Below are 15,822 nucleotides of genomic sequence, written 5' to 3' on the forward strand. Positions count from 1 at the left end.
TCATCATGGTCATATGTATTATCTTATTACGTCTTATTATAAAATAATGACAATATAACAATTTCCCAGAGTCACGGCAAGTTGAGTGTAATTGGGCTTTGTCACTCTCTATATTTGGACTAAATAGATAGGCAAAATTATACTCAAAGCATGAAATGTATAGGTAGTAAGTAACTCCTTACAATAGGCAATATTTGTAACTGTACCATTGACAGCAGCTGCTCTGAGTGGACACACTTGGGACGGGTCGAGCTGGGAAGTCTGGTGAGTGTAATGTTACTTATACATACACGATATAGGAATACTCTGTAGCAAGTAAATGTCCAGAATTCAAATGTAGGCTTAATAGTAAATTAGTGTTAGCTGTGGCTGTATTTAAGAAACTAAAACAATTTAGCAGAATGTCTCATTTTTAATTATAAAATAACTGTAAAATAAGCAGATCTACGAGCTCACAATGTGTTGTTCTTGTACATTAGTTATTTGCAACATGGAAAAAATGTATATAGGGCTGGAGTGGTTAATGTATGATTTGTAATAACCATAATCTACACAGTGACCAGTAATTACAGTATTCAACTACATGCGTATATACGGACAGGTCATCCAGTAGGGAAGACATGGTTTGGAGTTGTGTTGAGTTGATCATATGGACAAGCGCAATTCCCTCATGAGAGAACTTGCATTACCGCGTAGGAGCATTTGAGTAATAGTATTGTGTGAACCTAAAAAGTGAGACACAGAACTCATACGTTAGTGTGAGTGACGTGCAATTAGATATGTAAAGGGTATTATTGGTAAAGTTGATTCACCAGACATAGAAATCAGTAGTACTGTGTTTTACGGAACCTGATTACTATGGGACCATCAGATGGATCGCCTATCGCATCGCACGGCAAGTCACATGTACAGTCAGACTGTTTCCGCACTTCGATGTCTGAACAGTATGCGTGTGTTGGTTTGGGGCCCAACACAGGCGGGAATTGACTATTTCCCGAATTACATTTTGGGAACATGGACATGCAGGCACTTGGACAGAGGCATGAACAATGGAGGACTATATGTGAGGAAAGGGAACATTCCAAGGATGAACTAATGACTGTCTTTTTCCTTTCATGTGATGGAACACTGTGCGTCCACTCTGTGGCGAGGTACGTGCGATTGCGATGGTGGGCCATTGGTGATGTCATAGTGAGTGGGTGAGTAGAGAGTACTGCTTTTTGGGGTCAATCTGATTCAACTTTGCTACAGTGTCTCAAGACATTTTACGTGTAGAGCAGCGACCCCTGCTACATGCCTAAATTAAGCAGTTTTACGATGGGGGTAACAAGACACTGTCCTTTAAGCGGGGGGAATCGTCAAGCTTGATGAGAGACTTTTTTGGCTTGTCAATATGATCATACAACTTTCCTATAGTCAATAGTCTATCAGACAACTGAATTAAGGGAGTTTTAGGACTCACAAATCTTGTAGTAAATTGGTCTTGATTCAAACGTAATATTAATGAACAAGTAAAGTAAGAAATAAGTTGTTGTCACCAACGGTGGAGGGCATGACGTCATGTCTCCCTCCCATGCGTGCCCAGGAGCACTGAAAAATATATATAACACAGGCAGATAGATACCGTATACTACTGAGTATCTCATATTGTAAGTAAGACTCACATATCAAGGGGTACCTAAATCATTGGGCTTGACTAGTTCACCAGCCCCCCCAACGCCTAAGGCAAGATATTTTCAGTGACATAAGTAATGTGTGGGACACGCAAAATGTAAACTTGTCCGCAGAAATAGCCCGATCACAGCTGTTAAAATAACAGTGGGGGCTCATATTGTTCAGTTTCCGTTCAGTTTAGTTTTTCTAATTTAAGGAGAGTTTCACAGCATGACATGTCACTTACGCCAACCAGGTGTCCATTTGCACCCCTCACTTCAGAGTAGCAGTGTGATTGACAGGCATCAGTGTTTGGGGGGGGGGGGGGGGCAAGAGAAGGTCCCCTAATAGTTGGATAATTCACACTCATGGCAAATGCCCTGTTGACTCATTTTTGTTGTCAACATTTAACTAATAGGCCTGTACTCCTATCTGCTTTAATCAGCTAGAGAACGGGGTCAGGCATTTCACTTTTTGATTCCAAGCAGTGATGTAAATAGATTCTCAATGCTCTACTATCTTCCTAAAATTTCTTCCTGAATTTAACTAGATGTGTTTACTATCTTCTAATTTAACTATAGATGTGTTTAATTGATTCTAGATGTGTCCAGTCATTTTTTAATTTCTTAGAAGAGTAATTTTTAAAAGTAAATGAGTCCTGGGATGCAGGAATGATTTTGTAAATAAGTCAGGGGGATATATGTGTCCCACTTCAACAACGTTAGGAGTTATATTTTGCCATTTTTACAAAGTGCAGCATACTCCACAGTTCAGTAAACAGTTGTCGCTTCCAGCCGGCATCCTTGTTTCAGACAGGGACTTGTCCATGCAATAATGTGACGGAGGAGGACTTTAGAAGGAAGGATTTTTATTATCTGGACTTTCCATCAAACAATCAAGCAGCAAGCATACTGGTCAATTAATTAAGACGCATACACATTTGTATGATAAGCTATGAGGTTCAATTTGAATGTCTAGTTGATCATGGTGTTTATTTATATATCAATAAATATATCAATAATAGTGTAAACCATATACAGCAGAGTCATGTAAATACTATTTTAACAAAGAACATTATGTACATACTATTTTAAGTTACGAGTCATGTAAATACTAGCATTTTATTTTAAGAAATCAGTTGAGTGAACCCGTGGATCAGCTATTTTCAATGAACAAGATTTAACAGTTAAAAACCATTTAACCAAGTCGGCTTTCCTACTTACCGGAGAAAGTTTATTGTTAGTGTGTGTTTTTCAAAATGTATTCCTAGATGTGTTTATCCTTAGTTTATTTCTTTATAGATGTGAGATCATTTTATTTGAAGTTAGGGAAAAAAAAATGTACCGAAAGATAGAAAAGGATTTTTAAAAATAGCAGATCTGCGTGCACAAAACATACCTAGCACGTTGTTTCAATTATAGATAGACTGGCAGGAGGAAGTGACGAATAGGGTAAAATAGCTTAGTGTTAATAGGATGTTGATGCTGTTAAATAGCTTAGGTAATATTAAAAATGTTTAAAGTAAAGCGATGGTTCTAGCAATTATGAGCAATTCTATGGATAAATTCTATCTATGTCCGACAGAAGTGCTCAGAGGGGGGACATGTATAGTTTAAGAAGTGTATAGTTTATGAAGTATAGTTTAAGTTGAACATAATTTAATTCAAATTCATTTTAAGCATTGGAACATAATTTATTCTTGAGTCTATGGCGACATATTGTCAAACCTCTAAAACTACATTCAGTAGGCTGCTGAAACAATAAACAAACAAAACCTCTACGGCATTTTAGATTGCATGTCAAATTGTAGATGTACCGAGTAGAATTGCGGGCCCACATTTGTCTGAAAGATCTGATGAGTAAATTAATGTTATTTCAAAGGACCTGGCCTCATGTCGCCAAGGTAAGATGTTAGTGTATGTAAAATAGTTTGTTTTCATGTTCTCGGTCAAAACCGGTTTAAGTCACTCTTAGTGCACGTCTGTGAACGTATTATTGTTAGAAGGAAACTTTATGCGTAGGTTCCCCCAGTGATGAGTAGTTCGTAGGCGGGGTCTCGGCTCCACCTGCAGAGTACCACACATGCACACAGCATCCCCAGCATCTGAATTGCAGCAAATGTTAGTGCAGCCCAGATGACATACATCATGATCTTTTTTAGTTTCTTCACAACTAGAACTTCACATCCCTCCGGGTAGAGGTCTTCAGTATGAGCAAGAGATCCAGTGCAGGCTTCTGTATTACTTTTGCAGCAGCCAATGGGGACGCTGTTGTTTTTAGTTTCATTAAACCAGCGAGTGTTCATCCAATCCGAGTAATTGTGGATTCCGCAGCACTGAAGCTGTCTCTGCACATAGTCGATGGCACGGCTCGGGGCATCACTGGTGGTGCCACTGTACTCGTCATACACGTTCCGGATGGAACCGTTAACCTCATCTTCAACCTTTGCTCTGTAAATATATCCAAGAACCACCACAGCCACTTCCGTCATGAACACCAGCAGAAGGATGATTTGCAAGTCCACAGTAGCTCTCTCGTACTGTAGCACAGCATCCAATGAGTCCAATAATGAACAAGAGGGCTCCGACAGCAATGATGGTCACAGCAGGGATAAAGGTATACACATCCTCAAAGAAGTGGTCATAGTCATCATATGTGATGAACACATAGGCTCCAACATAGCATAAAATACCAGCTGCTGCCCAAAATATCAGATTTAGAAAGACCAACACCGTCTTTGACGACGTTATGCCGCACTGCCCCATGCCTGATACTGAGAAGGAATCCAGTATTGCTATAAAAGTTAAAAGGCTTTTCTTCTATTCAGACATATTGTCCTGGCCCGCTGACATCCCGATACCCCGACCGACCGACTGAACCCCTCAAAAACAATCAAGGACAGGGGGGAGCAGTTGTCACAGAGACTTTGTCCAAGGAAGCTATTTCCATTCATTCCAAATCCAGAACCTCATCCTCATCGGGGGACTGGGGCACAGCACTCAGAAATAGACACATATTCTTCAACAGTACATGTGCAGCGACGCGGGACACCTGATGAACTGAAAGACATCGTGAAGGACCTTCCAGACCACAAAGTCAACGTGGAGCGCTGGTGTGCAGCTGTGTTAGACTTGATTGAGATGTATGAGCCATCGGCAAGAATGCTCGAATCTGTATTTCGCAAAGTCTTTGGATTAAAATGGCTACATCTCAGGGAACATTTTGATGTGAATGGAGCACAAAATCACATTGTCACTGGACAGCTGCTGAATCACGGTGGTCTTTTTGACAGCATCAAAGCAGCATTTCCAGTACCCACTGATTGGAAAAAAATTCACAGCACTAAGCAATGGCCTGATGAAACCTGTGACACCTACAGGAATAGACTGGAGAACTGCTTTCAGAAGCACTGTGGTGTGCCACTAGACAACCCCGCTTTCAATGACTTGTTAAAAGCGCAGACAGGTGGGGCCCAGCCGGGGGTCAAGTGGCGACCTATGGGTTAGGCCACTACACAGATTTGGTGTGATATGGAGCGAAGTAGAATGAAGACCTACGCAGGGGCAAGTGTGGAGAATGAATGGCCCGGGTATGTGTGGAATGTGATGTTTATCGAGTAGGCCTATAAGTAAGTAAAATGTTTTAAGGTATCACTGTGTACAACAGTGTTATTTTTAGGTGAAGTAATTCTAATGAAAATTGTTCTTTCCTACTTTCCAGGACTGGATGGTGAATCAATGAGATGGTCTAAATGTGTTGACAATTTAATGAATATCTTCCTTTCCCAGTGTGCATGGCATGGTTAATATGGCGATATTGACTAACTCACTAAAAACTTAGAATAACTCGTCTAGGAAGAGTGTTGTGATACAATGCAATTACAGGAGGAAGGACAAAGGGAAAAATGAGTATCTATAGACATTGCATCGACAAGGTAAGAACTCCCACACGATCTCATACATTATTGAAATATTTATATTGACAGGAGGATACTAGTAGTGATGAAATACAGTGTAAAGATGCAATAATGTGTAACCTGTCAATGTAGCTAATAACCATAAGAGAGGGAGTTAACCATAAATCAGACTGTGAAAGATTGTGATCAACTGTGATCAAGATAGATCTTAATAAATTCCTAATTATGTATTATCATCTGGGGAAAAGTATAGAACAAATGTTTTAGAATAGGGGTAGTGTGTTGTTTTGTTTTTTTTTCCAGCTCTGAAATCCAATAAATTAAGAGAAACATATCAGGAGATGTGTTTGAACAAGGGAAAAACAAACAAACAAATGAAGACAACCAGAGAAAGCACTGAAAGGATTTGGGTTTGTATGATGGGTAAATGTACACACATACAGTGACGTCAGTCTAGTGTTATATGAATTACAATTTAGGCATTTAGCAGACGCTCTTAATCCAGAGCGACTTACATTAAGCAATAACAAAAAGCATGGCATACATCACATGTATAAAAAGTAGTTATCATGAATCATGCGTAACGTAACATTGGAGTATCTATGTAAACTATACATACTATACTATATAATATATTATACATGTGTACTATAAAGTGCTATGACTACATAAAGTGCAATTCTAGAGCTGTCTACATAACAAGCTGAAGCTGAAGACAATTAATGTAAAATAATAATAATAATAATAATAATATTGAAATGAATTTTGTATAACCACCTTTTTAACCACGGTGGAAATAATTCAAGTGAACAAAATTACCTGCAAGTTGTTCTCCCTCTAAGAAAACCTGACAGACATATAAATATGTCACATGGGCCAGTGACACCAATGAGAGCCAAGCCACATCATCATGTCCGTCCAGAGACTCCAGACGTCCCTACAAGGCCCACACGCATTCCATCCCCGCAGTCACCCCCCAGTGACAGCGATGGGAGCCGGATAAAGACGAAATACTGGGCCCACCATGGGGAAAAAAGACTAAAATGCCATGCCACAACTTGTGACAGAAACATAAGGAGAGGAGAACATTTGCGTGGAGGAGAAAACCACGAAAAAAGACTACACCTGATGCTGGCTTATGAGTGATCGCTCAAGACAAATCGAGGGTCGTAGGTTGGAATTTCCCAATAAGAAGGAAAAGGGTTTTCGCCCCTACCAGCCATCAGAAGTTGTGTGTAATAAAAAGAAAATTATCATGTGGGTGGACATTGAATACACTTAAATATAAACCTTTCTTACTCTAGGAGATAGTCCATATATAAGTCATCTTTTTGTAGTAAATTTGCAGACAGTATAGTATCTCATGTTCCTTGGTATAAATTAATATGAGACATTTAATTTACATATTTGAAATGGTGGAATGTAGTGGCAGAAAATACTACACTGCCTGGAGCAAGGCTTCCACCTGTTGATTGTCTGTCAAGATGACCTATTCTTACTCAAGACCCATGTTTAGTCTTGTCCACTGACCACACCTCCAATGTATTTGTGCTTCTTCATTTTGTATAAGAGAGACTCATTTGAACAGGTCTGGAGGCTTGCATCCGTGCACCTCCCTGGGCTGGTACAGACCACTCCTTGTAATAAACGTGTACATTGTTTCAGTCCACTCTCTACCTCGATTATTTCTTAAAGTCTCTGTTAGGAGTATTAATAATCCCATCACAACCACTGAGTCTTGCAAGAAGTTTTCCGTCATTTAAAGTTTGGGCACATTCATTATAACTCTTATTGAGATTCATCGTCATAGCTTTCTATGACGACGCATACCCTGTGAGTTCAGAGTATGCAGCATCTTTGTCACATCTGAAACATGGTTGGCTTTGAATGCTGGTTCTACTCCACTCTCTGCTTTGAATGCTGGTTCTACTCCACTCTCTGCTTTGAATGCTGGTTCTACTCCACTCTCTGCTTTGAATGCTGGTTCTACTCCACTCTCTGCTTTGAATGGTGGTTCTACTCCACTCTCTGCTTTGAATGCTGGTTCTACTCCACTCTCTGCTTTGAATGGTGGTTCTACTCCACTCTCTGCTTTGAATGCTGGTTCTACTCCACTCTCTGCTTTGAATGCTGGTTCTACTCCACTCTCTGCTTTTCATTTTGTGGTTCTCACTCTCTCCAGTTTCGTGTTGTTGAACATAATGCGACAACCTTCATGATATTGCGCCTTGTTCCTCCTCAGAGTTTATTCAATGCCACCACCAGGGGAATATTAGTTGTTGTTGTGATTGTATTGCATGTGGTGATGAGAGCTCATACTATTCTTGTCTTTGCAAAGACAACACTTGCTCCAGTCAGTCTTGAATTTAGGCGGTCCTGGGTCTATATTAGACATCTTGGTGAATGGTAATCAAGGTATCACAATATGATCATTATCTGTATTCAGTGAATCAAGGCAGAGGGGTTATCCTTTTACCGCCATCATGCACAATAAGGTATGGGATACAACTAGGTTCGACAATAAAATATACACCTAGCCCGATCGTTCATCCAGTATCATTTAAGTCCAGTGTGATCTGTACACCATGTTGGTAAGTCCATGAATAAGTCATGTATAGCCCCCTTACCATTGGCTCGGCTCTCCCCTGCTGGCATACCCTGTCAATTCAGGCGCGGTTGTCTAACTGAACATCATACATGGTAAACTACATGTAATCTACACTAGCTAAAAGATGCAGGGCTTATTAGACAACATTTGGGAGTCATAAAGAACAAAAATACTTGGATGCACCCGGGACGTATCCTCAGTGATGTATCCCAAGGTCATCAGGGTTTCGGGTCTCACAAACATCATACCCCTCACTCGGGTGACCCAGCCGGGGTGATCAAGTCCCAACTTACGTCTCAGTAGCTACCCACGATCAGACCCACTAGGGAAAGACCAGGGCCACACAATCCGTTGGAACTACTCTGCCGGGACTGGGAGGCACATAATTCTGGCATGTGGAGGGACTAGGCTCTGTGGGTTGACTCCTGTCCGGGCTCCTATGTCTCACCAGGTCCACTCCTGCTCTCACCAGGAGTACCGCCAGGACCTGTGCGTTGCACCAGAGTCCCAGCACCAGACACTTCATTCAGGAGTGGTGGTTTCTTGAGCCGCAATGGTTCTGCAGGCTCCACCTGGGCAACGGTTTATTTAGCTACACCAAACAAATTACTCAGCTGATACTGAACGGTGCGAGCGGTACCCCCCCCCCCCCCCCCACACACACACACACACACACACACACACTTACACACACACACACACACACATACTAAACCTCTAACAATACTAAGATATAGACTACCATCCATTTTACCCGAGTCAGACATAACACAAACAGAATATTAGGATTCCGGGACTGTTATATGGTACAAGGAAACTAGTGAGTAAGTCCATGGGTCCAAATTTGGATTCTACATAGTGAAAAATGTATGATTTGACACCAAGATCATTCAAATAGGACAAGTCTATGGGATTTTATTTTGCGAAATGCAATATTACTGTATATTCAATGGCCGCCATCTTGAATTTTTTTTTGGCACAGTGGTTTTCTCAAAAGAGCAACCCCTAGGGAGTATGTGTGCCAATTTTGGTGCTTGTATCCGCAAGTGAACGATTATTTCCGCTATCTGCCCCGCTATTACACCCGTGTGAACTGAGTGGTGTAAGGTCTTATATAGACTGATCAACTGTGGTCTGACGTAATGTCTGACGTAATGAAATCACACCCGTGTGAACTGGGTGACCATAGCAACCATGCTCATTTTTTGGTACGAACAGACAGACAGACAGACACGTAAACTAACAAAGCCAGTTGTTGGAGTGGTTTACACCACTCAAAAGTTGCCTGCCGGACAGTGTGATTTGAGTCTGGCTTATTAGCCAGGCTAGCACGTTGTGAGCTGTTATTTTTTGCCGCGTACCGGAACACATTAGGCTGCCCCGTTTGGCGAATAACGACTTACGTTACATATTTAAATTCCAGGACCCTTGATGCATTCCAACCCTTTTTTCCAGGACTGTTTTTTTTTTTTTTTTTATTATTATTTTCAAATTTAAAAAATGTTTCCAGGTATTTCATAAGCGTGTGTAACCCTGACATATTGACTTCACCATGTGCTCGTCTAGGAAAGGAACTCCAGACCAAAACATAAAGGAACTCCAGACCAAAACATAAAGGAACTCCAGACCAAAACTAAATAAAAATAAAATAAAATGAAACAGATATTGTTCTTTTAAAGGAACTCCAGACCAAAACTAAATAAAAATAAAATAAAATGAAACAGATATTGTTCTTTTAAAGGAACTCCAGACCAAAACTAAATAAAAATAAAATAAAATGAAACAGATATTGTTCTTTTAAAGGAACTCCAGACCAAAACTAAATAAAAATAAAATAAAATGAAACAGATTGTTCTTTTTTTAACCGTTTGGGGCAACATTTCTACACATTTCTGGAGAGCAGTGGCGTTGATCTTAAAACGATACTGGAGTATCTTTAAAAAGTACTCCAGTGTAACTGAAGTACAAATGTCGACTCGAATTAGAATCGCGATTCCCGTTATGAACGATTCAAAATCGATTTATAATTTCCAAAAAAAAAAATATATATATATATATAGATTTATTTTTCTGCTTAGAGTTACAGTTTGTGATATGAAATGTAAGCTTACCCTAATCACAGTAAACATGTCTTCAGTCATTTTCAAGTTACTGTAGTGTAGTCAGTACTAGTCACTTCAGATCAGCACAGCTGTATTTGTATTATTGAATCGAGAATCATTTTGAATAGACAATCGTTTTGAATCTGGGAAAAAAAATGCTTTAGAATTTATTTTTTAAATCGTTTTTGGATTGAGAATCGATTTTGAATCGAATCGCGGGACACCCAAAGATTCACAGCCCTATCGAGTAAATACTTGACCAGAAGAATTTAACCCATTTAGGCCTGACGTCGAAAAAAGAAGAAAAAAAAGTCTTCTGAAAGAATATATATTCAAAGATTTGTGCCGCATTTTCACGATTTTTCAAAAATAGCAGACCTACAAGCTCGCAGCGCGCCACTCGGTGGCGCGCTGCGAGCTTGTAGGTCTGCTATTTTTCAATAGTTAAAACACCAAAAGGGGTTCCCGTACAGAATGGGTTAAGGGCCCTATCCATCCTGCACGCCACCTTTACCCGTTGTGAGCTTGTAGATCAGCAACAGTGGTTCCCAAACATGTTCATGGCAAGGACCCCCACATGGACACTAATCAGCCCCGCGGACCCCCGTTTGAAAAGATATGCCAGGGACCCCCACAAGAGGAGCAGTGATTCTCAACGTGTTTCTGGGACCCCCAGTTTGACATGCATTAGTCTACGGACCCCCATTTAATGGCATTTATATCTCTGGGACCCCCAATTTATATTGTAAAACCAATGTTAATTTAATTCTGAGAGTGTACAAATGGAACCATTAGGGTCCATTTGGTTTCATCTGTACACTTTTTAGAGTTTGTACACTCTCAGAGTTTGTACACACATGGGTACACTCTCAGAGTTACAGACCCATATAAGGGTCCACTTGGTTCCTTAACTATCATTTAGCTGTGGACCCCCTGGAACTCCCTCAAGGACCCCTGGGGGGTCGGACAGCAGTGTCCTCTAGTGGGCCGGCCCTCTGGTGGGCGGGCCGGTCTGGGGCCAAATGTTAAATGAGTTGTCTGCTGGTTGGTGTATCATTTCTGTGTTCAGGGCTTGTATTTCAAGTATTTGTAAAGTCAGTAGAGTTGTCTGTGCGCTGGTAGTGGTGGTGGTGGTGGTTGTGGTGGGTCAGCCTGGGCCAAATTCCCCGAAAAACGTCAGGGCCGAATTGTTTTTGTATCAGTCCAGCCCTGGTCCAACATGGGGGACATTGTCTCAGTCCAGCCCTGGTCCAACATGGGGGACATTGTCTCAGTCCAGCCCTGGTCCAACATGGGGGACATTGGACATTGTCCGCCCCTTCGTCCTCGCTTTAGGTGCCGCCGCGGGTTTGGCGCAGATACCTTCCACGCTTACAATCGCTGGTTTACACATCCAGGTTCTGGGTCCCTCCTCCTCCTCCTCCTCCTCCTCCTCCTCCTCCACATCTCCTCCTCCTCCTCCTCCTCCTCCTCCTCCTCCTCCTCATCTCCACCTCCTCCTCCTCCTCCTCCTCCTCCTCCTCCTCCTCCTCCTCCTCCTCCTCCTCCTCCTCCTCGAACACACACTCCTCTCTCTCTCTCTGTCGCTCTAATTAATTAAGTCTCATGTTGCGCAGCTGCGTCTAGATTCCCCCCCCCCCCCCCCCAGGGGCTAGTTGAAGCCCTGCCTGGCTCCCGTGGACCCCCCCCCCCCCCCCCCCCCCGGGGAGCACCCGTGGACCCCCCCCCCCCCCCCCCCCCCCCCCACCAGGGAGCTCCCGTGGACCCCCCCCCCCCACCAGGGAGCTCCCGTGGACCCCCCCCCCCCCCCACCAGGGAGCTCCCGTGGACCCCCCCCCCCCCCACCAGGGAGCTCCCGTGGACCCCGCCCAGGGCTAGTTGAAGCCCAGCCCGGCTCCCTTGGGTCTCATGGCGGCCCGGATGGGCTCGGTGATGCCGCGGCCGCCGGGCCCCAGGCCCGTCCCGGGACTCCAGCCCATGTTCTGCAGCATGCGGCTCCCCACGTTGCTCTCCGGGATGGGGGGGGCCGCGCTCTCCGACACCGGCACTCCTCCTGGTGGTAAGAGGCGGGATTGACACCCTGATGAGCGCACACAGGACCAACTTCACCGTCCTTTCAATTAAGACCATTTTGGGCGGGAACCCCTTTTGGTGTTAGCATTATGTTATGCTTTAGCTATTGAAAAATAGCAGATCTACAAGCTCATAGTGCGCCACTCTACGAGCTTGTATGTCTGCTATTTTTCAATAGCTAAAGTGCAACATAATGCTTAAAACACCAAAAGGGGTTCCCGCCCAGAATGGGTTAACAGTGGTCATTTGAACTATGACGAAAAAACTAAATCTTCTGTCGACTTATTACCCCTTTTTTTCGCAGACGAATACAAAATGAAAACTAAGCCACGATGACTAAAACTATGACTAAGATATACTGACAATGTCGTCAACTGGGGAACAGCGTTATAATGTGAGGTCAAAGGTCAGAGGTCAGTTTACCTGCCGGGGTCACAGCTTTCCGTCTCCGCTTGACGTCACCTGTACACAGAGAGCCCAGATGACCGCTGGTCTGTCTGCAACACACACACACACACACACACACACACACACACACACACACACACACACACACACACACACACACACACACACACACACACACACACACACACACACACACACACACACACACACACACACACACACACACAGGTGACCGCCAGTGTTGTCTTTGTCGACTAAGACGAAAAGTGTTCGTCGAATACCATTTTTCCACTGACGAAAACTAAATGGAAACTAAATGTAAACTAAATGAAAACGAAGCTACGGCGACTAAAACTAAGACTAAAACTAAGACTAAATATACTGACGATTTAGTCAACAGATAAAAACTAGACTAAGATGTTAGGAAGGGACTAGTGGACAAGAGATCCAATATAAGTCGTTTTACACTTTATTGCATGCTAAAATTAGCAGATCTACAAGCTCACAACACGACACGTTGTGAGCTTGTAGATCTGCTATTTTCAGCAAATGTCAAATCAGCCATTGCGACGGCATCAAGGACCACCAAAATACATTGTAGTCGACTAAATCTCATGACATTCAGTCGACTAAAACTAGACTAACATTCCAGGTGACTAAAATGTGACTAAAACGACATGGAAACTATTCAAGAGACTATGACTAAAACAACACTGTCTGTAACACAACACACACTGACCGCTGGGGTCTCTCTCCCCCTCCCCCTCCCGCTCCCCCTCTCTCCCTCCCCCTCCCCCTCTCTCCCCCTCCCTCCCTCTCTCTCACCTGTTGGCTGTCTTCATTGAGCAGCCTCTCCTGTGGCCTCGGTCTGTCCGTGAGTCCCAGTGCAACTGAATGAGAGAGAGACACAGAGACAGAGAGAGAGAGACAGAGAGAGAGAGAGAGAGAGAGAGAGAGAGAGAGAGAGAGATACAAATAAATGGTAAATGGCTAAATAACGAACGAACGAACGAATGAACAAACGAACAAACAAATGAATGAACGAACGAATGAATGAATGAATGAATGAATCCAGGTGCATCTCACCTGCCCGTGGTCTCTCCTGGAGGCTGGACTGAACCACGGTCTGTCGGGGAGACAAAAACAAACTTTAGACCCACTGGTTTCCATCCTTTAGACTTTAGACCCACTGGTTTCCATCCTTTAGAGTTTAGACCCACTGGTTTCCATCCTTTAGACCCACTGGTTTCCATCCTTTAGAGTTTAGACCCACTGGTTTCCATCCTTTAGACCCACTGGTTTCCATCCTTTAGACTTTAGACCCACTGGTTTTCATCCTTTAGACTTTAGACCCACTGGTTTCCATCCTTTAGACCCACTGGTTTCCATCCTTTAGAGTTTAGACCCACTGGTTTCCATCCTTTAGACCCACTGGTTTCCATCCTTTAGACTTTAGACCCACTGGTTTCCATCCTTTAGACTTTAGACCCACTGGTTTCCATCCTTTAGACTTTAGACCCACTGGTTTCCATCCTTTAGAGTTTAGACCCACTGGTTTCCATCCTTTAGACCCACTGGTTTCCATCCTTTAGACTTTAGACCCACTGGTTTCCATCCTTTAGACCCACTGGTTTCCATCCTTTAGACCCACTGGTTTCCATCCTTTAGACCCACTGGTTTCCATCCTTTAGACTTTAGACCCACTGGTTTCCATCCTTTAGAGTTTAGACCCACTGGTTTCCATCCTTTAGACCCACTGGTTTCCATCCTTTAGACCCACTGGTTTCCATCCTTTAGACTTTAGACCCACTGGTTTCCATCCTTTAGACTTTAGACCCACTGGTTTCCATCCTTTAGACCCACTGGTTTCCATCCTTTAGACTTTAGACCCACTGGTTTCCATCCTTTAGACCCACTGGTTTCCATCCTTTAGACCCACTGGTTTCCATCCTTTAGACTTTAGACCCACTGGTTTCCATCCTTTAGACTTTAGACCCACTGGTTTCCATCCTTTAGACTTTAGACCCACTGGTTTCCATCCTTTAGAGTTTAGACCCACTGGTTTCCATCCTTTAGACCCACTGGTTTCCATCCTTTAGACCCACTGGTTTCCATCCTTTAGACCCACTGGTTTCCATCCTTTAGACTTTAGACCCACTGGTTTCCATCCTTTAGACTTTAGACCCACTGGTTTCCATCCTTTAGACTTTAGACCCACTGGTTTCCATCCTTTAGACTTTAGACCCACTGGTTTCCATCCTTTAGAGTTTAGACCCACTGGTTTCCATCCTTTAGACCCACTGGTTTCCATCCTTTAGACCCACTGGTTTCCATCCTTTAGACTTTAGACCCACTGGTTTCCATCCTTTAGACCCACTGGTTTCCATCCTTTAGACTTTAGACCCACTGGTTTCCATCCTTTAGACCCACTGGTTTCCATCCTTTAGACTTTAGACCCACTGGTTTCCATCCTTTAGACTTTAGACCCACTGGTTTCCATCCTTTAGACCCACTGGTTTCCATCCTTTAGACTTTAGACCCACTGGTTTCCATCCTTTAGACCCACTGGTTTCCATCCTTTAGAGTTTAGACCCACTGGTTTCCATCCTTTAGACCCACTGGTTTCCATCCTTTAGAGTTTAGACCCACTGGTTTCCATCCTTTAGACTTTAGACCCACTGGTTTCCATCCTTTAGACCCACTGGGTTTCCATCCTTTAGAGTTTAGACCCACTGGTTTCCATCCTTTAGACCCACTGGTTTCCATCCTTTAGACCCACTGGTTTCCATCCTTTAGAGTTTAGACCCACTGGTTTCTATCCTTTAGACTTTAGACCCACTGGTTTCCATCCTTTAGACTTTAGACCCACTGGTTTCCATCCTTTAGACCCACTGGTTTCCATCCTTTAGAGTTTAGACCCACTGGTTTCCATCCTTTAGACCCACTGGTTTCCATCCTTTAGAGTTTAGACCCACTGGTTTCCATCCTTTAGACTTTAGACCCACTGGTTTCCATCCTTTAGACTTTAGACCCACTGGTTTCCATCCTTTAGACCCACTGGT

The 15,822-nt window shown here is 43.1% G+C and overlaps 2 protein-coding genes across 2 annotated transcripts in view; both read right to left on the bottom strand.

Annotated features, from left to right (window-relative positions):
* Positions 1–3,562: 3,562 nt before the first annotated feature.
* Positions 3,563–4,526, bottom strand: LOC306917829 (tetraspanin-3-like). Its single transcript, XM_079530733.1, has 2 exons — positions 4,356–4,526; positions 3,563–4,192 (listed from the first exon to the last, which is right to left on the bottom strand). Exons 1-2 carry the CDS (start codon positions 4,416–4,418, stop codon positions 3,665–3,667), a joined length of 591 nt encoding a protein of 196 aa, XP_079386859.1. The 5' UTR covers positions 4,419–4,526; the 3' UTR covers positions 3,563–3,664.
* A 7,618-nt stretch (positions 4,527–12,144) lies between these two features.
* gpatch2 (G patch domain containing 2) overlaps positions 12,145–15,822 on the bottom strand; it is a 30,070-nt gene continuing 26,392 nt past the window's right edge. Inside the window, exons 8-11 of the mRNA XM_079530731.1 lie at positions 13,847–13,886; positions 13,586–13,650; positions 12,776–12,849; positions 12,145–12,332 (exon numbers count right to left, since the gene is read on the bottom strand). Of these exons, the coding sequence (XP_079386857.1) occupies positions 12,154–12,332; positions 12,776–12,849; positions 13,586–13,650; positions 13,847–13,886 (358 nt within the window). The 3' untranslated portion in view covers positions 12,145–12,153. The remainder of the gene's footprint in view (positions 12,333–12,775; positions 12,850–13,585; positions 13,651–13,846; positions 13,887–15,822) is intronic.

This window comes from Electrona antarctica (genome assembly GCF_951216825.1).
Source record: "Electrona antarctica genome assembly, contig: scaffold_92, whole genome shotgun sequence".
Classification (NCBI taxonomy): Eukaryota; Metazoa; Chordata; class Actinopteri; order Myctophiformes; family Myctophidae; genus Electrona; species Electrona antarctica.

Bases quoted from the DNA above. Each gene is read 5' to 3' on its own strand.
- LOC306917829 (XM_079530733.1), bottom strand. From the start codon at position 4,418: ATGGGGCAGTGCGGCATAACGTCGTCAAAGACGGTGTTGGTCTTTCTA. The intron at 4,193-4,355 runs GCAGCAGCTGGT...GCTGTGCTACAG, and splicing joins TTCTAAATCTGATATTTTGG to TACGAGAGAGCTACTGTGGA.